The sequence below is a fragment of the Xenopus tropicalis genome, chromosome 9, assembly GCF_000004195.4.
Source record: "Xenopus tropicalis strain Nigerian chromosome 9, UCB_Xtro_10.0, whole genome shotgun sequence".
NCBI classification, from domain to species: Eukaryota; Metazoa; Chordata; class Amphibia; order Anura; family Pipidae; genus Xenopus; species Xenopus tropicalis.
In genome coordinates this window covers 66,636,670-66,664,257 of record NC_030685.2, presented here as the reverse complement: position 1 = coordinate 66,664,257, position 27,588 = coordinate 66,636,670, and the positions used below count along the sequence as shown (strand labels likewise).

The following is a 27,588-nucleotide window of genomic DNA, read 5'->3' as shown; positions in this document are numbered from 1 at the left end:
CATTCACAATATATTCTGACATAAATGACAGAGAAGTGCAACACAAAACCGCCACATTGCTGCATTTGCTACATCAGCAGTCAGCGACATAACGCAACCCCTTTAATTATAATAAACTATCTCTGCTTTAGAGATTCGCTCAGTGTGTTGCTTTTGCTCTTTCCCATCGTACCTTCATCCACTTTAGAGATCATTTCCATGAAACTTGGGTAATAGCTGCTTTTTCTTCTGTGAAGAATTTCTATAACTTTCTGCACCTCTGGACTTTTCAACTGAGGGAGAAACGAGAACAAACTTACATACTTTACTAGGGTTACCTCTTGGTAAGATCTCATAAAATACTGCACAAAGCACCCCTCTAGTTCCCCAATGAAAACAAACCTACTTACAGAGGCAAATGGATGCTCTGAAGAGCCCACTGCTCACCAATACTATGCCAGTTATCTTGCTGTTAACTTACATTACATAGGGAGATTATTGTGAGGCTGTTCTTAGAAAAATACTATTGTTCGCCCCATCTAGAGTTTGCTTTTTGGTAGTCCACACCTCTGCTAGGGAAAACACTTTTAGGCAGTAGGTACCCTTTAATTACAGCCAGGAAGCTCCCCGGAGGATGCTGCTGGACTAAAGCTCCCAACAGTCTTTATCTTTTTGTGATGTTTTGGGGTATGCTGAGATTTTAGATAGATAGATAGACAGATGGACAGATAGATGATAGATAGACAGACAGACAGATAGATAGATAAATAGATAGATAGACAGATAGATGATAGATAGATAGACAGACAGACAGATAAATACACAGATAGATAGATGATAAATAGATAGATGATTGATAGATAGATAGATAGATAGATGATAGATAGATAGATAGATAGATGATAGATAGATAGATAGATATATAGATAGATAGATTGATAGATGATAGATAGATAGATAGATAGATGATAGATAGATAGATAGATAGATAGATAGATAGATAGACAAAAAGATGATAGATAGATAGATAAATAGATAGATAGATAGATAGATAGATAGACAGATAGACAGAAAGATGATAGATAGATAAATAGATAGACAGACAGAAAGATGATAACTAGATGAAAAATAGATAGATAAATAGATAGATAGATAGATAGATGATAGATAGATAGACAGACAGACAGATAAATACACAGATAGATAGATGATAAATAGATGATAGATAGATAGATAGATAGATAGATGACAGATAAATAGATAGATAGATAGATAGATAGATAGATAGATAGATAGATAGATGATTGATAGATAGATAGATAGATAGATAGATAGATAGATAGATAGATAGATAGATAGATAGATAGATAGATGATTGATAGATAGATAGATATAGATGATAGATAGATAGATAGATAGATAGATAGATAGATAGACAGAAAGATGATAGATAGATCAATAGATAGATAGACAGACAGATATATAGATGAGAAATAGATAAATAGATAGATAGACAGAAAGATGATAAATAGATGAAAAATAGATAGATAGATAGATACATACCTTTATTTAACACATACTGTAAACAGTTATACAAGTACAACCTGTAGTGAAATATTCCCTAATCCTTTCAAGATACAATACAATACACGAATACATATTAATAGCAATAGTGCAATTATGCTTATATACAAGATAAAATGCATACTAAGAACATTAAAACATAGTGCCATTTTTTTACATTAAACTCAGCAGCCAGGCAACTAATATACATTCGTGCATTGTGCATACATCACAAATACATGTCGGTTTCCCACCATGACAATAATCATTAACAAACATCATTAGCAAAAAATTAACCATTGACCAAAAAAACAGTTACCACTATAAATGAATTGAATGACACGGTGCTTATAATATAAAAAATACTTAATTACAAAATGCTGTATTATTTACAAAAACACAGCAACCAAGGGTGACATCATCTAAGATATCTAAAAAAATATCAATATTTTACCAGTATCAGTTAAAAAAAACTATTTAAAATAGAAAAGAAAAACTGACTGCACCACCCACACCCAAATATCACATTCAAATAAACCCAAAATCAATAATTCCACTATGGGATTGAATTAATTAGAAGAGGACAGAAAGGGTAATGTGCAAACGAAGTATGTGTATAACCAAAAACTAGAAAGTAGAGACACACCTTTGCAGGTGGTCCCCAATTTAGACTTCAGTCAAATGCACCATTACCCAGCTCTATATCAGGCAAATACGTCATCCAAGAAAAGTAGGTGAAAAATACATTCCTAAAACTTAACCTTTATTAGTACCTAATAAAAACAAATTGTGTAAAGAAATAATTAAACCCAATTAAAACTCACGTAAGGTGATCCACGATCATAACATCTAGTTTCGGGTAGACTGTAGCTGTCTTGGCTGGTTCTGAATTTCTTTTTAGGCGCGGAGATGCAATGATCTAAAGTGGGGGAGGCTGGGCCACGGCGTTTTTAAAAAAACTATTTAAAAAGCTGTGGTAACATATGATGAATACGAAAGCTAATAGCCTGAGGGTAAAACTTCTCCCAAGCTCTCTGTTGTAGCCTTAAGGCTCCTAAAATGTTTTCCAGATTTCAATAGATCAAACAAGTTCTATCGTTTATATTTCTAGATGCTCTAACTCTACATCTCCTTATACAGATATCTTGTAATGATAGAGCCAATCTAGCAACGTTCTGCTGCACTGTAAAGGTCCCCATACACGGGCCGATAGTAGCTAATCGGCCCATGTATGAGCACTTCCGACGGGCCTGCCCGACCGATATCTGCCCTGAAATCGGCCAGATCTCGATCGGGCAGGTTAGGAAATCTAGTCGAATCGGGGACCGCATCGTCTCGTTGATGCAGTCCCAAGCGAGTGGATCCTATGGTGTATGGGGACCTTTAATCTTAACGACCATGGCAATTCCCAAATCATAGGACAATATTCTGTCGCAAAACACTCTCCATAGCACCAAAATAAAAACTTTTTACATTTCTGGTGAAACTCCAAATTTCCGTAATTTTCTCATATAATAGAGACGCTGCCTAACCTTCTTAGTCTGTGCTTGAATGTGGTCAGATCATGTCAAGTCCTCTGGAATTTTTACCCCTAAATACTTAAAACTACTCACCCTCTCTACTACAGCCCCATTGATAGTAAGAGTACAGTAGGACCACTTATGTTTCCCACTAAAGTCCAACACCAACTCCTTAGTTTTGATGACATTTAAATGAAGACAATTCCCATGACACCATCAGACTAGATTCTCCTCTGCCTTATAATAATAGATTTGGGTAAAATATAGTTGAGGATTTTTTTAATCCAGACATATAACTTTAGGCAATGATGCTGCACCCAGACATTGCTGAACTACTACAGGTATGGGACCTGTTATCCAGAATGCTTGGGACCTGGGTTTTTTTAAGATAAGGGGTCAGTAATCAGTAATTTAGACCTCCATAACTTCATAAATCCCATAATTCTGAGCTTTTTGGATAATGGGTTTCTGAATAACGAATGCCCAGTATAGTCAAAGCATGATGGGAACTGTAGTCCAGCAAACATACAGAGGGGTTTTTAAAGCTACACTTAACAATAAAGGTTTATTCAAGACCATGGAGGGAATCTATACCCTTCATAAACTGACCCTAGTTCTCTACAGAAGTTGACCAAAAATGTAATTACATATGAAAGTCAATATAACTATAAGAGTTCTTTGGAGCAAAAACTTAATTAAAGATTCAAGAGAATTCACCAGTGAGATTGCAGATTATGACTATGTCAGGCATCTTGCTGTTATTTTATATACAGAGATGTTTATGTCATTTGGCTTCATTATATGACACAGGAATCAGACATGGGATAAAGGACAGACTTGTTCAGTGCTGGGAAACTGTGCTTAATGCTCCCAACTCCAATTGCTGGAACAGAGAACATGGAGCCAGATTTACACAGATCAGCTGGGATTCTCATTGGAAGATTATTTTGCATTTTAATGCAGATCTGGAGAGCATGGGGAAAGTTTTACTGAGCCATATTGCTTAAGGGGTACAACCTGATTAGCTTCCAGCAAGACTTAACCTTGATAATAAGTTAAGTAATTTGTCCAACAAATTTTAAGGAAGGTATGGTTGAACTACAGTAAGCAACAGTGTTTAGATCTCCTTTCATGCAAAATAATTCTTCAATAATAATTCAACCTGCTTCATATAAAAGATGGCTCTGGTTTTCATTCATGCCATTTTTGGTGGAGCCATTACATCCATTATTTTATATGCCTGAATACATTGCTATACTGGCGAACCAAGTGAAAAGAAACCCTATGGAGCACTCTGGTCCCTTCAATTGGAGCAATGTTTGGGCACAGACGTACATAATGTGTGATTGCCTCAGGCATGTTACTGTCCCGTGATTCTACCTCACACGTATGTGTATAACAATTATTAGGTGAATGATACTCTCTAAGCTTGGAGCACCTTCTTTAGGGAGCACAACAGGAGAGTTTTATAGACTTTTACATACAGTTGAGAAGCAATGATTGAATAATTAGTGGGAAATTAGTAAGATTAGACATTGAACCCTGGATCCTTTGCAGATACAATATTTAAACAATTTTCCTATTATTTTCCAACTATACGTATACCTACCAAACTAAATAACCCTGTGTGTTGACTATGACATGCATGTAGCACCAGAACCCCATTTTGTGATTAATACCTGGCAAGAAACGCCATACAGGTTTTCTTTCTGCATCAGCCAAAATTCTAGTTCAGCAGAGGGTCCTGGATGTTCACCCTTTAAAATCTTTTGTGCCGAGTCTCGGTTAAGAACATCTGTTATCTGATGGGTCCATTGGATTACAATGGTTTCTATGGCATGAAGGGTAATTCTATCATTGGTGCTTAAGCTAGGGAGGAGAAGAGAAAAAGATCTGAGTCGCCTCATTTTATTTTGGTAATACAGGTAACAATATATTAAACACTGATGGATACTTACATATTTGTATCGTCGTCAAACTCAGGGATTGTGGGCATTGGTAAGTACGTCTTTCCAGAAACGAGGCCCTGGAGATTTATCACTTTACATTTGAGATTTTCGATATGACCTCTAATATCTTGCAAAATGACCCTTGGCCACTCAGTATAATTCTTTGGGTTGGATAGAATTGTGAGCAACACCTGAAGAAATGAAGAACCTTGTCAACTGACGAGCAACCTTGTAACCTTGTATGATGTAGGTATACAAACAGGTTTAAATGCCACTCTGGTGTTGAAATGTACCTTTTTACAAAATAACTCCAGGCTCTTGACCGGTTATTGCAAGGGGATTGCAAAACACAACATTATTCCAGGTCAAATATATGTCTTAGAAAATCTGTTTAATGCACTCACAGTATTCCCTTTGAATTTAACCTACAGCTTTCAGACTTCATTGGGAGTGAGAAGTCAGTAGGGAAGTCCAAGTGGACAGGGGTATATTTGCAAGCAAGTGTCCAGGGCTTCCTTACTGACTTCCAACTTCCAGTGAAACTGTAGTCTCTGACCCGCCTAGTTTTCTAGTAACAAACTGAGAAAGCTACAACTGAGTTGGTTACATGTCCTGGCAGCCCTAGCCTGAATGGACAAACTGGAGCTTACACTTACTATGTCTAAACCACAAAATAAAAACTTACTTCACTGATGAGAACAGGGACTTGCTCCAGAATCATATAAGAAACTTCTCCCATTTCAATACTCTGCTTGTAGTTAGTGGTGGAAATTCTTACTGGCTCTTTCTTTACCAAGCAGAACTGTTTGGCTTTGGAAGATATTGGCAGCTGTATGAAGGAAAGAGGGTAATGGCATAAGGAGTGCATCTCCCAACTGTGTACACACAAATACTGCAGATTTTGTAGAAAAATATTACTGTGATGACTGTGACTGTTAATGATTTCCATGATCTTCTCAGATGTAAAATTAGGCAGTTGTAATGTGGGATAAATTGTATTTGCCCTTTATTTGTTATATTGTTGCTTACATGAAAGGGACAAAGAAAGGGCTTGGGAATGCCAGTGTACATCTGGTCTTTATTGATAATTCTAGAAGCATGTGTAGTGGGTGAAGTGGGTTCCTATCATGGTTATGCACAGGGTCCTTCCAGATGGTTATCAAGCAAATTCAAGGAGAACTAAGAGGAGTATTGCACCTACAGGAGATTAAGAGCTTGCACTTTATGCCCAAAGAATAAGGAGGAGGCAGGCCACCAGCATTCACTATTGTAACAAGCAGCCAACCCAGGGAAATAAGGAGGATTGAAGTCTTGCAAAGGCAGGAAGAGAGACCTGAAGCTCCAACGCAAACCAGAATGAACGATCAACCACCTGTTAAACTGCTGAAAGAGGTGGCCTAAGCCACTGCAAAGTACCAGCTCAGGCCCCAGGACCCCTGTAAGTTCACAATCCCTGAACCCCTTGTAGCTATCCCATTGGAGAACAGGTAAATGGAGAGAAGAATTTTTGGTGAAAGCAGAGAGAATATTAAAAAATATTTGCTAAGAAAAGAAACTATATTTCCTGTAGTAATTCTGTTCCTATCTGTTAGAGGTCTGGGCCACAAACCCACTACCAGGAGTTTCTACTGCACTGACCTGTTCAGCTGATGCATGCAGACTACCACCAGGCCCAGAGAAGAAGACCAGCCTCCGACACTGTGCAGCCTCCAGAAAGTCCAGTACCAGCTTCTGATTCTCCTCATTGGATACAAAGCGGTTCCATTTGTCAGTTTTTAACCTAAGGGATCTGAATACTTGCTCTCTGATGTAGTCTACGCGCTCATCGCCAGCTACCAAGCTGACCTTTGGTGCCTCCGGTGGGAAAGCAGTGTTGGTCTCCATCTGGGCACTGACAGGGTTCCAACACTCTAATATATTCTCTCACCAACAGCTTCTTATGAGCTGCTCCGGACCATCTTTATGTGCTGATTCCCAGTACTGCACTAACTATAGGTGACTGGGCTACTGTTGTACATGAACTATTGCCATTAAATATTGATAACATAATAACAAACAGGTAGGGCAGCTGTGGGCTCATCGCTTCTAACTGCTTTTGTATATTTGACTCTTCCCTGTGATACCTGAGCAGTAACACTGCACTTCCCCCTTCAACAGCACTCACATAGCAGCAGCTTTCAGGGACATCTCATTCCTAGCCTATGTTAATGTCTGTATGTTGGGGGAGTGCAGAGATGATAACAATGACCCAGCAATCCAATTAAATCTGCCCAACCTTCTGGGTGATCCTATGAGCATAGTGTAGATGGAGGGACACAATTTGGGTGCTCCTATGAGTATAGTGCAGCTGGAGGGCCACAATTTGGGTGATCCTATGAGTATAGTGCAGCTGGAGGGCCACAATTTGGGTGATCCTGTGAGTATAGTGCAGCTGTAGGGCCACAATTTGGGTGCTCCTATGAGTATAGTGCAGCTGTAGGGCCACAATTTGGGTGATCCTATGAGTATAGTGCAGCTGTAGGGCCACAATTTGGTTGTTCCTATGAGTATAGTGCAGCTGTAGGGCCACAATTTGGGTGCTCCTATGAGTATAGTGCAGCTGTAGGGCCACAATTTGGGTGCTCCTATGAGTATAGTGCAGCTGTAGGGCCACAATTTGGTTGTTCCTATGAGCATAGTGCAGCTGTAGGGCCACAATTTGGGTGCTCCTATGAGTATAGTGCAGCTGTAGGGCCACAATTTGGGTGTTCCTATGAGTATAGTGCAGCTGTAGGGCCACAATTTGGGTGCTCCTATGAGTATAGTGCAGCTGGAGGGCCACAATTTGGGTGCTCCTATGAGTATAGTGCAGCTGTAGGGCCACAATTTGGGTGCTCCTATGAGTATAGTGTAGCTGTAGGGCCACAATTCAGGCAGCCCAAAGAATGTATGCATATTAGGTATAGCCTGACCCAGACAACAAAAGGACAGCAACTGAATCATTGACCCCTATAGATGCTTTCACTTATTTGATCATTTTGTAGCTGGAAGAAACGGCAAGGGAGGGCCATCAAGACTGTGAATGTCGGCCATACCATGTTTAATAACCATTGAAAGGAATGCAGTTACATATCCTGTTTTCCAGCTCTATTTAGAAAGCAATTCAAAGATTCAATGGAGTTGGAAATGTAATTCCAGATTAAAACTGTACTTGTTTATCCCTTTCTGTTCTCTAGTTCTGACCTTTGCAATGATGTAGCAGAAGTCAGTTCCCTTCCAGGTCTGTTCTGCTACACACAGGAGTCAGAACCAGAAGTGCATTTACAAATAGGGTTGCCGCTTTTTTGTAAAATAACACAGGCCTTCAGGTCAGGGAGTAGGCGGTGATGTCACATGGGGCGGGACAATGACATCACAGGGTGAGGAAATGGACAGACTGGCTGGGGAAATGGGCAAACTGGCCAGGAAAATGGGTGGGGCATATCAGGTCTAGCCTTATAAGGGGTAATCCAGTAGCGGGATTTATAGGGTATTACCAGTAATGTCATTGCTGGTAAATTTGTAATTCCGGCCCCGGCCCTAGCTGGTTATTTACTGCCTTGACCGGTCAAATACTGGCTGGGCACCAACCCTATTTACAAATAGCTTAAAAACCTGAAAAGATATATATTGGAAAGTTCTTTTTCATTATGTTCATTATGCAAAATACTGTTTTTGGGTGGAATTGCTCTTTTGTAGCCAAAATTGGAAGCTTTGTAAAGTTATGGTCACACCAGGCTGTTTCTCAGCCTTTGTATAATGCAGTCTGCTCATTGTGTCAGCCGGGGCGCAGACACATGGAGTCAATTTTGGTGCTAAAATGCTAGAGAATACACTGTGTGTCTGGACCCAGGCCGACACCATGCCTGCAGGTGCAGAAATAATATGCAGTGGTCAGGTTGTTTCTCAGCCTGTGTTTATCCTGGTCTGAATGTAGCCTTGAGCTTGCCATACATGTTCAGATTTTAGTCTTCTTCTAAGGAATGTTCGGATATTCTATGTTTAAATGCAACAATCTAAAACTAACATTCAGACTGAAATTGTAGGGTAAAGCCCAAAAAAATAACAAATCAGAGGATGTTCTGTACAAAAGTGACGTCCCGGAAATGCATTGTTCCCCACTCCTCTTGGCAAAGCTGTTAAAGCTCAGGTTTATGGGGATTGTGAAGGAATAGCCTTTCTCAAGACCATCCACAAACCCTTTATTGGATTGAGATCTGGACTCCATTCCAGAGTACAAATGTCTTTAATACATTCTTGTGTAGTTTTGGCTTTATACTTGGGATCATTGTCTTTCTGGAAGACATAACTTCTCCCAGTGTTTCTCAAGAATTTCACTGTATTTTGTGGCATTTATTCTACCCCCTACTCTTAAAAACCTTCCAGGACCTGCAGAGTTGCACCCAGTGAAACACCCATAAGTTTGAGTGGTCACTAGTATGATCAGAAAAGAACCTACAGCTGTGCTTTCATATACAGGCCGCCCACTTGGGTCTGTTTGCTGCCTCCAGTAGATGTCAGTAAATGGATGCAGCTAATAAAGCTAATTACATCTGGCTTCTTGATGGGCTACTAATAGTTTCCAAAGTGCCAGCTTTTCAAGGCTGACCTGGCTCATTATGTGCAAGCACACGCCTTGTTGCATTCAGAAGTGTGAAACATTTAGCCAGCAACCTTGTTGGCACAGAAATTAATTATTCCCGACCCCTTTAACTAACGCTAGAGGAACGTTCACCTCACAAGGTACTGTGGCACTGGCAACCTGATCTTTTTCTGTTGTGTATCAAGTTTTAATGAGCACAACACCGAGGAAACCCGATATTTTTCACTGCTGAGAGATTATTTTGAATATTTGATTTCTGTTTTCAGTGCCATTGCCTATTAATGATGTGGCATTGTCTGGGCACCTGCTGTTTTCCTTTGTTACACAAATAGTTACATCATTAGTGAGATTGAACAAGAAAACCCACATGTTCATTAAGTTCAACCTAATATGAATTCTAGCGGCATTGGTATGTGTAAGGGATTTCAGTGGGTGGCGAGCCCTACAGGTGAGGACTGGTTACTGTGACCAATCAGAAACAAGACAGGTATGAAACAGGAGAGCCTGAAGGTCAGGAACAGGATTGGGATATAGAGGGTGAAGAGTCAGTGATGGGCAGAAGTGCGACACAGCGGGTGGAGAGTCTGGAAAGGGACAGAGAGGGTGAAGAGCACTGACATGAGGGAGCAGAAGGGTCTGGACTGGGAAGAAAAGGGCAAAGAGTCAGGGACAGGCAGAAACAGGACAAAGTAGGTGAAGAGTCTGGAGTGGGACGGAGAGGGCAAATAGTCAGTGACAGACTGGAGAGGGACAGAGAGGTTGAAGAGTCAGGGACAGACAGGAGTGGGGCTGAGCGGGCAAAGAGTCTGGAGAAGGAACAAGACCTGAGCAGGGACAGAACCAGGAAAACAGCAGGATCAGGAGCAAAAGGAAGCAAGAACTAGGGACAAGCCACAATATTTAAGCTAACAGAGGCCAATATTCAGGAAAAGAACTGGTGAAACAGAAGGGTTTATGTAGGGCTGAGACAAGTCTGATTGGCTAACCTTATCTGGCCAATAAGGCTGCAGAGGTGAGATTATAAAGGCCAGGAGAAAGCTAATGAAAATGAATGAGGCACAAGAGCTTGCTGCCTGCTCACCTGGCCCAGTGCTTAGGGAGAGAAGTCAGAATCATGGAAGTTCCTGGCTTGAATTCCAGCAAAGTCTTACAGTGTGCAAGTCAGAACCAGTGAGAAAGCTTTGGGGGCATAAACTAAATAATGGAAATACCAAAGGTGTAATCGTGAGTGGATATTTCTCCCACTTGTGATATATGCCCGTGGGTGAGTGTGCCTCAGTTAGAAAACACAAACCCAGGGTACTTTGCTGGGGAGCACAGCTGCGCTGTTTATCTCTGTTCCAGGTATCCCTTCCAGTAGTTAGGGGAGGGCACATTCACAGTACACCCATCATAATGAATTGCTACACTGCACATCCAGTCTAAAAGGGATGTTTTCTGGATACTGGGGGCATATATGGAATTAAACTTCCCAGAGAGCAGTGTTCATTCGGTAATAGATGATCTCCTGTGATGTTACTTACAGCAGTTTCTCCTGGCATCACAACATTATCATCATGAAATTACTGGTATAACATTGACGTTATACATGTTTGGGAAGTACCAGCACTCTCATGTATAAGAACAACAAAATGTCTTTATTTCACATCACTTGTGTCCAGCGTTTCAGTCCACACAGGTATGGGAACTGTTATCCAGAATGCTTGTGACCTGGGGGGGGATGGTTACCCAGATAAGGGATCCGTAATTTGGATCTCCATACCTTAAGCCTAATTAAAAAAAACAAAAAAGCAAGTTAACCTTTAAACCCAATAGGATTATTTTGCATCATTCAATACGGATTATGTCTTAATTTGGATGAAGTACAAGGTACTGTTTTATTATTACAGAGAAAAAAGGAATGGTTTCTTAAAGATTAGAATTATTTGATTTGAATGGTGTCTATGGGAGATAGCTGTCCCATAATTCAGAAGTTTCTGGATAATTGATTTCCTATACCTATATAGAAAGATATAGATTTAAATGTAAAAATATATAAATACAGTGGTGTGAAAAACTATTTGCCCCCTTCCTGATTTCTTATTCTTTTGCATGTTTGTCACACTTAAATGTTTCTGCTCATCAAAAACCGTTAACTATTAGTCAAAGATAACATAATTGAACACAAAATGCAGTTTTTAAATGAAGGTTTACGTTATTAAGGGAGAAAAAAAAACTCCAAATCTACATGGCCCTGTGTGAAAAAGCGATTGCCCCCCTTGTTAAAAAAAAATAACCTAACTGGTTTATCACACCAGAGTTCAATTTCTGTAGTCACCCCAGGCCTGATTACTGCCACACCTGTTTCAATCAAGAAATCACTTAAATAGGAGCTACCTGACACAGAGAAGTAGACCAAAAGCACCTCAAAAGCTAGACATCATGCCAAGATCCAAAGAAATTCAGGAACAAATGAGAACAAAAGTAATTGAGATCTATCAGTCTGGTAAAGGTTATAAAGCCATTTCTAAAGCTTTGGGATTCCAGCGAACCACAGTGAGAGCCATTATCCACAAATGGCAAAAACATGGAACCGTGGTGAACCTTCCCACGAGTGGCCGGCCGACCAAAATTACCCCAAGAGCGCAGAGACAACTCATCCGAGAGACCACAAAAGACCCCAGGACAACATCTAAAGAACTGCAGGCCTCACTTGCCTCAATTAAGGTCAGTGTTCACGACTCCACCATAAGAAAGAGACTGGGCAAAAACGGCCTGCATGGCAGATTTCCAAGGCGCAAACCACTTTTAAGCAAAAAGAACATTAAGGCTCGTCTCAATTTTGCTAAAAAAACATCTCAATGATTGCCAAGACTTTTGGGAAAATACCTTGTGGACCGACGAGACAAAAGTTGAACTTTTTGGAAGGTGCGTGTCCCATTACATCTGGCGTAAAAGTAACACAGCATTTCAGAAAAAGAACATCATACCAACAGTAAAATATAGTGGTGGTAGTGTGATGGTCTGGGGTTGATTTGCTGCTTCAGGACCTGGAAGGCTTGCTGTGATAGATGGAACCATGAATTCTACTGTCTACCAAAAAATCATGAAGGAGAATGTCCGGCCATCTGACCTTAAAAAGGCGGTTCATGCTAGAAAACCCTCAAATAAAGCTGAATTACAACAATTCTGCAAAGATGAGTGGGCCTCCAGAGCGCTGTAAAAGACTCATTGCAAGTTATCGCAAACGCTTGATTGCAGTTATTGCTGCTAAGGGTGGCCCAACCAGTTATTAGGTTCAGGGGGCAATTACTTTTTCACACAGGGCCATGTAGGTTTGGATTTTTTTTCTCCCTAAATAATAAAAACCCTCATTTAAAAACTGCATTTTGTGTTTACTTGTGTTATCTTTGACTAATAGTTAAATGTGTTTGATGATCAGAAACATTTTGTGTAACAAACATGCAAAAGAATAAGAAATCAGGAAGGGGGCAAATAGTTTTTCACACCACTGTATTTGTATATTACAAAAGTAAAATATAGTAGAACATTTAATGTTCTATATAAGCATTTAATGTATTTGTATCCTTTAGTAAATATCCGTTATCTTCTAACAATGCATCAGAGACCACTGTGCACAAATTTGTCTTCAGCAAATCACGTTGAGTTCCAAATAGTCTCCGGAAACATGGCCTCTGGAGTAATGAATGATACATAGCAGCCTGAAGGACAAGTCTGGGTTATCTGGGAAGGCAATGTTGTAGATTACGCACAAACAAAATCAAGGTAACTAGTGTCTCCCATGCTGTTAAGACATTTAGTTGAAGAGAGGTTTAGCCTTCAAGAAGCAGAGACAAATATGGATTTAAAAAAAAAATCATGAAAAATATTTAAACTGTTTTCCAGCATTCCAGCACATGAGCATTACTGTGTAAAATGAATTACAGAGCGGTACCCTTGCCCCAGGGCTCCAAATGAAAGCTCAGTGACATTGTGCTGCTTGCTAGGTGCACACGAGCAAAATTCAGGCAACTCTGGGCGACTCTGGGAAACCAAAGCCATGCGTAAGCCTTTCCATAGGCAATTTCCTTTGTTGCTGGAAGAAAGGCATTTTGGAGAGAATAGTCGCCCATGGTAGAAAAGATCTATCGTGGGTGTCTAATCTCTCTGTGGGACATTACCATTAAGTGATTGTACTAACCCTGATAAGAACATTGGTTAAGATGCATGTTGCACAACAGGGCTGCCATGCTACAATCCCACAGTGCCTCCAATTCATGCGCACCTGGGCTACTCTGGTGAGTTTACCCCATACTATTTACTGGATCCCTTTTTCATACAGTAATTTGGATTTCCCACAGTTTAATAGGTTTACGGTGGAACTGCCTATCCCCTGTTGGACCCCTGCCCCTCCTTAAGGAGAAAGCGCATACAGAGCCACTTGGTCGCTGCTATCGTGGGCGAGTACCCGATCCAAAAAGGTTTATGAAGTCACAAAGTCAAATCCAATTGCAAACTGACTCAGAATATCACTTTCTACATTACACTAAAAGTTAATGCAAAGGTGAACAATACCTTTAACACGGAGAAGTGAAAATGAAAAACCATTATGATTTTTTTTCTAAGTAATGGGTTATGTAATATTAAACACCATCGTACAAAATTATCTATGGCCAATAAAGGACATGGGGCATTAACAACTTGTAGGGGCAGAGTGCAAACAGGATGCCAAGGTGCCATGTTTTTTTTGTACCTGCCCCATTGCTTAGTGCCTATAGGCAAATGTCAGAGTCTCTCAAGAATACAGCACTGCCTACACTTGGCATATGCAGTATACAAGAGGGCTGGGGTGGGAGTTCTTTGGACGCCCCATAGCTTGCATTGCATTCAGTGTTCAAGTTAGAGTTCAATGGGCACAAGGAGCCCTGTGATTGCCACCTGCCTATAGATTAGCAGGCATTAAGTACAGGAATCCTTTTCACATACAGCACAACTCTGTGTACCTTGTTCCCAGTAGCCAAAGGTGCAGAGCGCAGCTACACCCTGGATATGTGCACTGATAAAGCAGGCAGAGTATCCACCCCTACGCTTGAATCAGCGCTTGTGTCACTGCCTGAATACAAGCACACGGAGCAGATTTCAGCTCTAAAACACACAAGTATATATTTTGGAGCCAAAATCCGCTCCATGTTCCTGCAACTGGGCCGACACAGTAGAGCACCGATTCAACCGTAGGGGCGGATTCTCAGCATAAGCCTAAGAAGTAAAAATTTACTCCCCTTGGTGCTTCCTAGAGATGTAATAAGCCCCTTAGTTTTTGTGATTTCTCTTGGTGAGTAGAAGGGTATTTCATTTGAATGCAGTTACCCAAACGTTAGATGTGTTTATAGCACAGCCTGTTCATACTTTTTCGGTATAATTTTACAATCCTTTAATGTGTTAGGAATTCAGGTATGGGACCTGTTATCCAGAATGCTCGGGACCTAGGGTTTTCTGGATAAGGGATCTTTTGGTAATTTGGATCTCCATAACTTAAGTCTGCTAAAAATCATTTAAATATTGAATAATCCCACTAGGCTTGTTTTGCCTCAATAAGGATTCATTATATCTTAGTTGGGATCAAGTACAAGGTACTGTTTTATTATTAGAGAAAAAAAGAAAATCACTTTTAAAAATCAGAATTATTTGCTTATAATGGAGTCTATGGGAGATGGCCTTTACGTAATTCGGAACTTTCTGGATAACGTGTTTCCGGATAAGGGATCCCATACCTGTACTAATAAAAAACAAAATAGGCCATTTGAGCAAAATAAAAAGTTTACAGATTTATACAGCTTTAAGGTTGTGTTCTTTATTTTACATCTACCTAAGCAGAAAATCCAGCTATATGCATTTTACAGAAATGTACCATATTCAGACAGCAGTAAAAAAAAAAAAAAAAAAAAAAAATCTGAAATATCTGTTTCTATGCCTAAAGGCCTGGCAGTTTATATAAGAAAATATTTAACCAATCTAATAAAAATGTATTGAGTGTATGATATAAAAAGTAAACCAACAAAGTTTATAATGCTTTGTGAACAAGCCGTAACATTTAATATTACATACAACTGTACAATGGTGGTTGCAGATACAGATATATATGATAAGGTGCTTGCCTGCGATAGGGCTGCATAATATCAAAAGTCGCAGTTTCCTGTTGAAATGATGTTCTCCGTAAAAAGACCTACAAAGCCGATGAAACCAAAGAGGTAAATAAAAATCTGGCTTTTAAAATAAAAAAAAGAAAAGATAAACTGAGTTGGACATTAACAGACAATCTTTATCATTTGTTGTAGCATATAGGAAATTTGAACACCAGGGTAGGAAGAGCCCAATAAAAAGTGAAAAGAACAAACTTAACTTTGCAATTGTGATACCAAAAGTGGCCTCTCTTATGGCGACAAACAATGAACATTTTAGGTGAGCTCGATATAGTCACATGCTTAAAATACAGCCATCTAGGGTTTAAGAACCATACTGAAGCATAAACATAGAACACAAAACACTTTTCTTCAATCTATGCAATAAAATCATCTACAAGTGACAAAAACATTACAAATTTTTTTTTTTTTTAATGGATTTAAAAAAAGAAAAAGAAAAAAACAATGCCGGGTTCACTTTCATTTTATCTATGAAATGGACATTAATGCATAAAACAAGAAGTTTAACCATATAAGCAACGCATCTATGATACAGTATTCATCTCCCAAACGTAACTGTTGCTGAAGAGACAAGTGGTCAACAGGCTTTATATTGAGCCTGTAGATATTTACAGTAAACCCAGAATTTCTAGCGTCTTTTGTTGATTTGAGGCCCTCAAGTGATTCCTTCACAAAAGATATATATATGCAAGAATTACTTTATTTGTGAATATTTCATAGTGACAAGATGCAGCTGCACTTAATAGGATTAAAATGAATGTGTGGGGGGGGTCCCCTCCATAAATGCCGCTTGAGAATAAAATATATACATTATTTACCTGCCTTTTACGTTGCAAGGAAATGGTGCGTCTCTCTCTTAATCTGATAATGAATAGCAATACAGCAAAGTCCAAAGAAAGAAAATAGTGTTTTATTAAACTACCACACTGTTATAATACATTTGGAACATACACTTTAAGGTAGCTTTCTTTTAAATCTGAGGTGGTAGGAATAACAGAGACCCAAACAAAGCCTGCAACTAGGTGAAACTGTCGGAGGAGCTGCAGTATTTTTTTTCTCTTATTCTTTTATTTGTACTACTTCTTAGAAAAATGGTATAGCACTTACATTCCTGCAATGTAACTTCGTAATTTTTTTTTTTTTTTTACACTTTACTATTGTCGAAAATATAAACAATTAAAAAATAAAACGAAAATACAGCAACGTAATAAAAAAAATATACATATTTATCAAGTAAATGTATTCGATACATACAATTTTTAATGGGTAGAAGCAACGAAACAAAACAAAAAAAAAAAAATATAGAAGAAAGAAAAAGGTGTTTAAATGCTGATTCACAAAAATTAAATGAAAGGAAAATAAAATGAACACCCATGTATAACTCCCTACCGCCCAGGACTAGGATTTGTATGCCTTGTGGTTTGACTATGGAAAGATACAAATCATGTTTGCAAACGCTTCACTTGTTCATTTACAACGATGGGTTTGAAGCGGTCGGATACACACGAGATTGAGAAGGAAGATGTGCTAAACACAGTTCACTATCGTTTTTTTTGGTCCACCAGTAGTCGGATAAAGTGGGGTTGTTAACATTTAAACCACTCGAAACGCTTTTAAACCTACAAAGTCTTTCAACAATGGTTATATGTTGCCGTTGGGATGAACAACTTGAACAAGATTTGGTTTTGGCAAATTAAATCTTGCGCATGGCTTTTTTCTGTTTCAAAACATTCTTAGACAGCGGCCGTTGCCTACAGTTCTGTGTTAAAAACCTTGCCGTATAATTTTACAAGAGAAATGCTTAAAATTGTGTACAGATTTCACCTAATTTAAAAAAAAAAAAAAAAAAATGTTTGTTTTTTTTGTTTTGACTGTTAACTGATAAGTTGGTGAGCGAAGATAAAGCCAAGTCTACATAAGTATTTGCTGGGAAACGTGATTTGTCAGTTATGCATACTTAAAAAAATTCCAGTCATCGAGAAAATTACAAAATTTCATTTATCATAACATCTTTTTCACCCATCAACTTTTGTTATCTTACAATAGATAAATACCAACATATTCTTAATTTTTTCTGGTTTTTTATTTTTTTTTTGGAATTTTTTTTTGTTTTTTACACTAAACCACACTGGATTGATGCGTTTGGTTAGACTACCATTTCCATCTGTCAACATTATTTATACTTGTATGTATCATGGTAAAATTTCATCATCTGTACTAGATTCCAAAAGTACCTACAAAAGCCATGCAAATTTTACCATTGGATCATACTTATGGAATAGCATACAAAGTAAGGCATTTCAGTGTCATATATAACCAAGTTACTGTCAATCCAAAAAAGTTTGCACATCAATAAAAAGATATCTAAGAACTCAAGAACAAGGTTTTCTTTTTCTCACTAATGTATAAAAATAACCAACATTAATAGGTGTCGTGGGATAATTACTCAATCGTCTCATTTCCGGAAACTGCAACAAGTTGTAAAGGGATCTCGGAATTGGAAAGGAGATCTTGATTGCTGGTGCCGGTATGTACAGTTCCTATGCCGGATACGGAACCCTGCTGAATGTTTGCAAGGATTAAGGTTGTTCCTTCCGTAGTTATCAAAGTATCTTCGGGCTTTGCTTCTATCGATGCCAGAACGGCGCTGCTGGCATGGATGCCTTTCTTATTTTGATGTGTCTTAATGTGTTTGGCAAGGTGGTCACTTCTCATAAAACGTTTTGAACACTCAGGGCAGACAAACTTCTTTTCACCTGCAAGATGACAAAATATATGTAGAAGCTTGTATCAGTGACTTACAAAATGTATAATTATTATATTTTTGAGCATGTCATTGTGAAACCTTGTCAGCATTTTGTAGCTGCCCGACAATCTGTTTTTTTTATTTTTTACTAGTAAAAAACATTAAAAGGGGTTATGTTAAAGGCAATAAATGTGTCCAGGGGCAGCAATCCACAGCAACCAATCATTTACTAGTTACCTGTTTGAAAGCAAACATCTTATTTGTTAATATGGGTTGCTGCTCCTGGACAAAATTTAGTGCCTTTTATTAGAATGGGGGTAAGACCTCTATATCTGAAAGTGTATATTACGAGTGTGCCAACTGCCACCCATGCATTTGGACCTTTCTGCACAGACTGGTACTGTGACACTCGCATCCATTCACTCAATCTACACAGTTTCGCCTACCTAGGTCAAATAATAGAACCATGCTGCGGTTCTGGACAGCAAAAGAACACACAACTGGCACTGGCATTCAGCTTTAATGTTAAGGTGGCCATACACATTGGGATCTGCTTTTTTGGCGATATGCCCATCTGCCGATTTGTGCATCTGTGGTAGGCGATAATGGGCTAATTCGATGTCTGGCTGCATACACAGGCAGATAAGCTGCCAAATTGGTCTAAAGGACTCAAATCGGCAGCTTAAATCTGCCCAGGCTAAGGCCACCTTTAGTCAGTGTATGCTAGCTCCACAGTACCCATGCATGCAGTGAGATCCAATGGGCAGTAAAGACAAATGGTCAGGCTGCAAACAGCAGATCTGAACATGCCCTAGAATGATAGACACAAAAGGAAATATTCATTGTGATCTCTAGACTAAAACAGATACTCAAGACACCTGGCAGATGTGGTAATTGCTTCTAATAATGCCCTTAGAATCTTGGGAAACATTTCTTATCCACCTGCTAAGATAAACCTAAAAGGAATGTACTATCACATTGCCACTAATCCACCCCCAGAGAACGAATGATATATGTATATGTACACTGGTGCTGATACTGTAGATCCTGCAGCTCTGCGTTTTTCCTTAGGCTAATGCCACGTGGGGCTGGGGAATCAGCACAGCGTGGCATTAGCCTTACATCTACAAACTATATGTTAACCACCAATACTTTGCATAGCGGGGGAACAAAAAATATTAAAACATATATTCATCTATTGATAGTTAAAAGAAATTGTAGTGGAAAACTGCTTACCAGTATGCGTTCTTCTATGCCGTTGTAACTCATCGCTTCGAGTAAACCTCTTACCACAAAACATCCAAGTACAAACAAAAGGACGTTCCCCTGAATGCCAGCGAAGATGGGCTCTCAGATGTGACGTTTTGCCATAAACTTTCCCACATCCTGGGATATGACAAATGTGCTGTTTCTTTTTTCCAAGGTTGGTGCCCCTAAAGAATAGAAAAAATAGTAAAACATTTGCCTTAAAAAGGGGAAATACCCAGATTTTATGGTTGCCATGCTGCTTGCATTACCATATACTTTTGAAAAGTCATCCACACAACAGGCAGCCTACAGGGCTGAATTCTGATGACAAATGATATAATGCTTTCTAAGCAATAGTTTGTTCAGCTAAGTAACGCTCAGGACCATTGTTTTATAGAAAACATTAGGCATTATTAATGTGGGTTTGGCCCTCACTGATTCAGCTATACAAAGTAATACAAATACAGATTGAAAGTCCTTCTTGTAAACTTAAAATAAAGGCATGTAGGAGAAAAATCATGGGATGTATGACACGAATAATGACATGGATGTAGCTTCCACAAGGTTTACAAACAGGTACAACAATGGTTCCTAGGTTAGTGCCCTGCTTGCACCCAGCTGTAGGAGCAAAGCTGCCAATAGTACTGGATTTTGCACAAGATGGGGTAACACAGAAAATCACAGCAAACTGTACTTTGCCTGATTAGTAATTCTAGTACCCCTTTAACTATCAATGATCATTTGATAATAAATCCATCCTGCCCTTTCAGGCAATGATACAGACATGTCCTTGACATGCAGTTAATCGCTGCCTTGACTTTGGTAACGTTAAGTAGGATATATGCCTTAGAACAGTGCTGCCCAACTGCCTGTGTGTGCCATACACACAAGCTGCATAGGGCAGGCAGAGTATGGCACACACAGGCATGGTAAGGCAGGCAGAGTATGGCACACACAGGCAGGGAAGGCAGAGTATGGCACACACAGGCAGCATAGGGTAGGCAGAGTATGGCACACACAGGCATGGTAAGGCAGGCAGAGTATGGCACACACAGGCATGGTAGGGAAGGCAGAGTATGGCACACACAGTCAGCATAGGGTAGGCAGAGTATGACACACACAGGCATGGTAAGGCAGACAGAGTATGACACACACAGGCATGGTAAGGCAGGCAGAGTATGGCACACACAGGCATGGTAAGGCAGGCAGAGTATGGCACACACAGGCATGGTAGGGAAGGCAGAGTATGGCACACACAGTCAGCATAGGGTAGGCAGAGTATGACACACACAGGCATGGTAAGGCAGGCAAAGTATGGCACACACAGGCATGGTAAGGCAGGCAGAGTATGGCACACACAGGCAGGGTAGGGAAGGCAGAGTATGGCACACACAGGCAGCATAGGGTAGGCAGAGTATGGCACACATAGGCAGGGTAGGGAAGGCAGAGTATGGCACACACAGTCAGCATAGGGTAGGCAGAGTATGACACACACAGGCATGGTAAGGCAGACAGAGTATGACACACACAGGCATGGTAAGGCAGGCAGAGTATGGCACACACAGGCATGGTAAGGCAGGCAGAGTATGGCACACACAGGCAGGGTAGGGAAGGCAGAGTATGGCACACACAGGCAGCATAGGGTAGGCAGAGTATGGCACACATAGGCAGGGTAGGGAAGGCAGAGTATGGCACACACAGTCAGCATAGGGTAGGCAGAGTATGACACACACAGGCATGGTAAGGCAGGCAGAGTATGACACACACAGGCATGGTAAGGCAGGCAGAGTATGGCACACACAGGCAGGGTAGGGAAGGCAGAGTATGGCACACACAGGCAGGGTAGGGAAGGCAGAGTATGGCACACACAGGCAGCATAGGGTAGGCAGAGTATGGCACACATAGGCAGGGTAGGGAAGGCAGAGTATGGCACACACAGTCAGCATAGGGTAGGCAGAGTATGGCACACACAGGCAGCATAGGGTAGCCTAAACCAAAAGATTTGAGCGGTGAGCAGTTTGTGTGGGGAAACCTGTATTGCTTTTTCCAGACAGGCACCTGTATTTTTAAACTAATTTCTATGTTTAAATTAGCTCTCAAAGTGTGTGCAGTGGATATATAATTTTTTCGTCAGCATAGGGTAGGCAGAGTATGGCACACACAGGCAGGGTAGGGAAGGCAGAGTATAGCACACACAGGCAGCATAGGACAGGCAGCATATGGCACACATGCAACATAGGGTAGGCAGAGTATGGCACATATAGGCAGGGTAGGGCAGGCAGAGTCAGTATCACTTCAATGACAGTTTGTATATGTTGGTTTATGCAACGCAGACCACATTAGATGCCACCAAAACATTATAGATATTTTTGCATTTAAAAAATATGATTTCTAGAACATATGCAAAAAGCAACAGACTAAGCAGAGACTGTGTAAATGCATTTACGATATTTCTCTTTCCTGGTGTTACATAAGCTGCAACAACTGGGTTTACACTAAAATGAAGGTACATAATCCCTCAGTATGGTGCCAAAAACAAATGGAAAAAGATCACCTCTGACCTTGCAATGCATTCTCCCCAGAAAGACAAAACTATTCTTCCACCACCACATTGTTTGTGCTGGCAGTGAGATCCATGTACAGTCAGTGACTGTAGCTCCAGTGGGGGAATCCCTACTGCCGCCTCCTACTCCCCTGCTCTAATACTGGCTGCAGGGGCCTCACTAAAACACCCAGTGCTGGTATGTCTGACAGGGGAATGGTAGCACTGAACGACTTTATCGATCAGCACATGCACAAACAAGAACTCTCTACTTTCTTCTAATAATTACTCTCCAGTCCCAGCCGTAAAGCAAAACAGGACTGGTGCTTTCCAGAAAGCAAACAGACACATTAGTACCCGGGAACGGATTTCTCAAAGCATAAAGCCAATATAGCAGCTTTCAGAAAGTCAAATTATTTCACCCAAAACAACACTAAAGGCAACGCTTTATTTTTGAGAATATGGTTGCAAATTGTCGCTATGCATGCAAGTGCTGCAACAAATTTAGGATTTGGTTCGGATTAGGCCTTTTTCAGCAGGATTCGGTCAAACTGACTCCTTAAAATCATGTGACTTTTCAGCACAAACATGGAAGTAGAAAATGTTTTGCCTTCGTTAGCTTCAGCTTCATTATATTATATTAAGACCTGTAAGCACCATCATTCTTTTGCTGTGTGTCTCATTCACATGGTTTTATGATATATACACAGCATTTTGTCAGGCTGTGTGGCTTTCCATACTAATCACTGCAGTTATTAAATTCTTTAATAAATTAATAGCAGAAATAACTATAATATCCTCATGCAGATGCTTTCAGAGCATCAGGTTTAGATGATTTTATTGCTCTTCTCACTTTGTCCACCCACAAGCTGGGCCAATAATCAGATCATACAGGTGGGCCTATGGAGACTACTCCAAACAAGGATATGTCAATGCACCAAAAGCGGCTGTCACCCCTTGGGGTTTTTCAAACCTGCGCAATTCATATATTAATACTTCCAGATATCGGTTGTCCTTCCCATACATGGATCACCAAGTCGGTGAATTCATCTGTAGGGACCAGCTACTTTTACTGATCCGTGTATGCCTACCTCATGTAATTGTGAAATCAGGCAAATGTGAAAGCATCACTTAGCATTACCAAAGGTAAACTGCATGGGCAATACACAACACTTGCGTTATGCTCATACCTTCCAGCACCGTCTTTGCAGTTAGGACAAGTGCAAGCTACTCTTCTCAGTCTTTTCCCCTCCTGGTTTGGTTGGTCCAGCTCATCATCAACAACCTGGACTCTCAAATGTGTTAAATCATTGGTGTTCACAGTCGAGTCACCAGCAAGTTGCCATTCATCTGGATCAGGTTCTTCCTCTTTAATCCTTATACCTGAGGACAAACACAAAAAAACATGTGCTTAGGCCACTGGGTACAATTAACACCTAATAACTGATCTAAAGAAGAAGGAAAGACTAATAAAGAGTTAATCCCAAGCTGCAGGCATACCTTCAGTTCTCTCAATAGTGCCCCTAAGTCTCCCCATACTTTAGCCGTTCAGAAGATCAGAAGCCAAACAAAGAAAAAAAAACGCTGAGCTGGGTAGAGAAGATTTCCCATAATATATCGCTCTCCCAAGACTTAAGGTGGCCATACACGAGCAGATCCGCTCGCTTGGCGATGTCGCCAAGCGAGCGGATCTTCCCCCGATATCCCCACCTACGGGTGGGCGATATCGGGGAGCATTTAGGTAAAAAAAAATAAATAATCCGATTGTGATTATGTGGGCGGCAATGGGGCAGTCGGATCGGGGACCGCATCAACGAGCCGATGCGGTCCCCGATCCAACCAGATTTTCTAACCTGGCCAATCGAGATCTGTCCAATTTCAGGCCAGATATCGGTCGGCCAGGCCGCTCTGCTCTCCCCATACACGGGCCGATTAGCTGCCGAATCGGTCCAAGGGACCGATATCGGCAGCTATAGTCGGCCCGTGTATGGGGACCTTTAGAGACTCGTTACTGCAGGTGGCGCATGCGCAGAGGGCAGAAGCGTCTGGTTGCCATGGCGACCCAGCGTCGCAGAGTACTCCGACAGGCAGGAGGGGGAAGGGCGAGCTGGTGCTGTGAGCGCCGATTGTTTATGGCAGGAGCGGGGGTTTGTGGAGCTTGGGGGGGTTTGTGGAGCTGCAGAAACTTTGTAACAGGAGCAGGGAGCCGGCTTATGCTTTTTAGCCCATAGAGACACGCTGGATAAGATGGCGGCGCCGTTCACTGAAACAAGCATGTAAGTTCTAGTAAGTGTATCTCTGTAAATTTTTCATTAGGCAAGCCAGGAATATAGCGTTTTTACACAGCAATAGTAGTACTTTTTAATAGTGTGCTTAATAAATTTTGCCTTTCCTTCTCCTTTAAAAGTAAGATTTTATCAACTTCAGATTAAGTTATACATTTTGCAACAGAGGACCTAAAGTACCATCACACCAGTGATTTAGGTGCCACGAGTTTAGGTTTCTTTTAATCTATGCCATGCCATTCTCCCCTTTTGAATTACATGATGGATGGTGGGAGCCTTAAAGGAACAGTAACACCAAAACATGAAAATTTATCAAAGTAAATAAACTATAATGTACTACTGCCCTGCACTGGTAAATGTTGTGTGTTTGCTTCAGAAACTACTATAGTTTAGATCAGGGATCCCCCAACCTTTTTTACTCATGGGCCACATTCAAAAATAAAAATAGTGGGTGAGCAACACAAGCATGCAAAAGGTTTATGGGGGTGCAAAATATGGGCTGTGATTGGCTACTGGTAGCCCCTATGCGGACTAATAGCCTATTGAAGGCTCTGCTTGGCAGTAACATCTGCTTTTGATGCAACCAAAACTTGCCTCCAAGCTAGTACTTCAAAAATAAGCACCTTCTTTGAGGTCACTGGGAGCAACATCCAATGGGTTGCTGAGCAACATGTTACTCGTGAACTACTGGTTGGGGATCACTGGTTTAGATAAACAAAGCTCCTGTGTAGCCATGGGGGCAGCCATCCAAAAGGAGATAAGACACAGAATACATGGCAGATAAAAGAAACTCTGTAGAATACAATGGTGTTTTATCTGTTGTCTGCTTTGTAACCTGTGCATTTTCTCCTTTTGTCCACACTTTCATTTTTTGGTGTTAATGTTCCTTTAATGGGGCAAGACACCTATGTTAAACAAGCAAAAAAAAAAACAAAAAACAGGCATCTGTTAAAAATGTTTATGCTTACTAAAAATAGAGAGGCAGAAAAATATTAATACTAATTTTATCAATTTAGCCAAATTCCATCCATAAACACTTCCTTATCAATAAACCTGAGACACATGCAGCAGATAATGGGTCTTGTTACAGAATGTTCTTAGCACAGTAATATAAAAAAAAAAAAAAGGATTACAAAAATAGACAAATGTTTTTAACAATTCCTATTTGCTCTCCCTGCTCTCCTCTGGCTACCAAATCCATAGCAAAAGCCAAATCTACACTGAAGTGCCTAAAGTCAGACAATATAAAGACCTTGGGCATTACTTCTAGTTCTGCAGTGTTGCGTAGCAGAGCGCAGCATACAGCCGTATACACTATAAAGTACCCTCTACTTGTTTCCTACTGGCTATGACGCAAGCAGCAGCAAGATGCAAGGTCAGTATCACTCTTATTTCAAGGGGATCAGCAGCTAATGAAAGTAAGGTGGGGATATGATAAAGGTATGAGATCTGTTATCCAAAATGCTTGGGCCTGAGGTTTTCCAGATATTAGATCTTTTCATAATTTGGATCTCCATACCTTAAGTCTCCTAAAAAATCATTAAACATTAATAAAACCCAATAGGATTGTTTTGCCTTCAATAAGGATTAATTATATCTTAGTTGGGATCAAGTACTGTTTTATGATTACAGAGAAAAGGGAAATCATTTTAAAAAATTTCAATTATTTGATTGAAACGGAATCTATGGAAGATGGCCATTCTGTAATTCAGAGCTTTATGGATACTGGGTTTCTGGATAACGGATACCATACCTGTAGTAAGTAAAACAAATGCTAGAAACAACAAAATAAAAAGGTTTACATTACAAAGTACATTAGTTTGGCATTATACAGCCCAGCTTCCCTTGACTAAAGCTGGCCAAACACACACAGATATTATCGTACAATATTTAGTGCGTTTTTTCTTCGACCAATGGTCACAGGAAAGATAGTTATTGCTACATGTATGGCCACCTTAACACTACAAAGCTTGTGGGGGGCTCTACAAGGTCACCAGCCTAGGGATAAATACACTCACCAAAAGGATTATTAGGAACACCTGTTCAATTTCTCATTAATGCAATTATCTAAGCAACCAATCACATGGCAGTTGCTTCAATGCATTTAGGGGTGTGGTCCTGGTCAAGACAATCTCCTGAACTCCAAACTGGATGTCAGAATGGGAAAGAAAGGTGATTTAAGCAATTTTGAGCGTGGCATGGTTGTTGGTGCCAGACGGTCTGAGTATTTCACAATCTGCTCAGTTACTGGGATTTTCACGCACAACCATTTCTAGGGTTTACAAAGAATGGTGTGAAAAGGGAAAAACATCCAGTATGCGGCAGTCCTGTGGGGGAAAATGCCTTGTTGATGCTAGAGGTCAGAGGAGAATGGGCTGACTGATTCAAGCTGATAGAAGAGCAAGTTTGACTGAAATAACCACTCGTTACAACCGAGGTATGCAGAAAAGCATTTGTGAAGCCACAACACGCACAACCTTGAGGTGGATGGGCTACAACAGCAGAAGACCCCACCGGGTACCACTCATCTCCACTACAAATAGGAAAAAGAGGCTACAATTTGCACAAGCTCACCAAAATTGGACAGTTGAAGACTGGAAAAATGTTGCCTGGTCTGATGAGTCTCGATTTCTGTTGAGACATTCAAATGGTAGAGTCAGAATTTGGCGTAAACAGAATGAGAACATGGATCCATCATGCCTTGTTACCACTGTGCAGGCTGGTGGTGGTGGTGTAATGGTGTGGGGGATGTTTTCTTGGCACACTTTAGGCCCCTTAGTGCCAATTGGGCATCGTTTAAATGCCACGGCCTACCTGAGCATTGTTTCTGACCATGTCCATCCCTTTATGACCACCATGTACCCATCCTCTGATGGCTACTTCCAGCAGGATAATGCACCATGTCACAAAGCTCGAATCATTTCAAATTGGTTTCTTGAACATGACAATGAGTACA

General features: G+C 40.4%; 2 protein-coding genes across 4 annotated transcripts in view; both read right to left on the bottom strand.

Annotated features, from left to right (window-relative positions):
• The window catches only part of LOC100497531 (dynein heavy chain 11, axonemal), a 187,259-nt gene extending 180,277 nt beyond the window's left edge, over nucleotides 1-6,982 (bottom strand). The window contains exons 1-5 of the mRNA XM_031893873.1: nucleotides 6,596-6,982; nucleotides 5,697-5,840; nucleotides 5,021-5,202; nucleotides 4,742-4,931; nucleotides 173-272 (exon numbers count right to left, since the gene is read on the bottom strand). Of these exons, the coding sequence (XP_031749733.1) occupies nucleotides 173-272; nucleotides 4,742-4,931; nucleotides 5,021-5,202; nucleotides 5,697-5,840; nucleotides 6,596-6,895 (916 nt within the window). The 5' untranslated portion in view covers nucleotides 6,896-6,982. The remainder of the gene's footprint in view (nucleotides 1-172; nucleotides 273-4,741; nucleotides 4,932-5,020; nucleotides 5,203-5,696; nucleotides 5,841-6,595) is intronic.
• Nucleotides 6,983-15,687: 8,705 nt separating this feature from the next.
• The window catches only part of sp3 (Sp3 transcription factor), a 28,332-nt gene continuing 16,431 nt past the window's right edge, over nucleotides 15,688-27,588 (bottom strand). For 2 of the 3 annotated variants that reach the window (XM_002934605.5, XM_004917718.4), the window contains exons 4-7: nucleotides 27,207-27,263; nucleotides 23,538-23,730; nucleotides 19,794-19,990; nucleotides 15,688-18,567 (exon numbers count right to left, since the gene is read on the bottom strand). In XM_002934605.5, the coding sequence (XP_002934651.1) occupies nucleotides 18,254-18,567; nucleotides 19,794-19,990; nucleotides 23,538-23,730; nucleotides 27,207-27,263 (761 nt within the window). In that variant the 3' untranslated portion in view covers nucleotides 15,688-18,253. The remainder of the gene's footprint in view (nucleotides 18,568-19,793; nucleotides 19,991-23,537; nucleotides 23,731-27,206; nucleotides 27,264-27,588) is intronic. The other variant, XM_004917719.4, reaches the window with a different exon arrangement.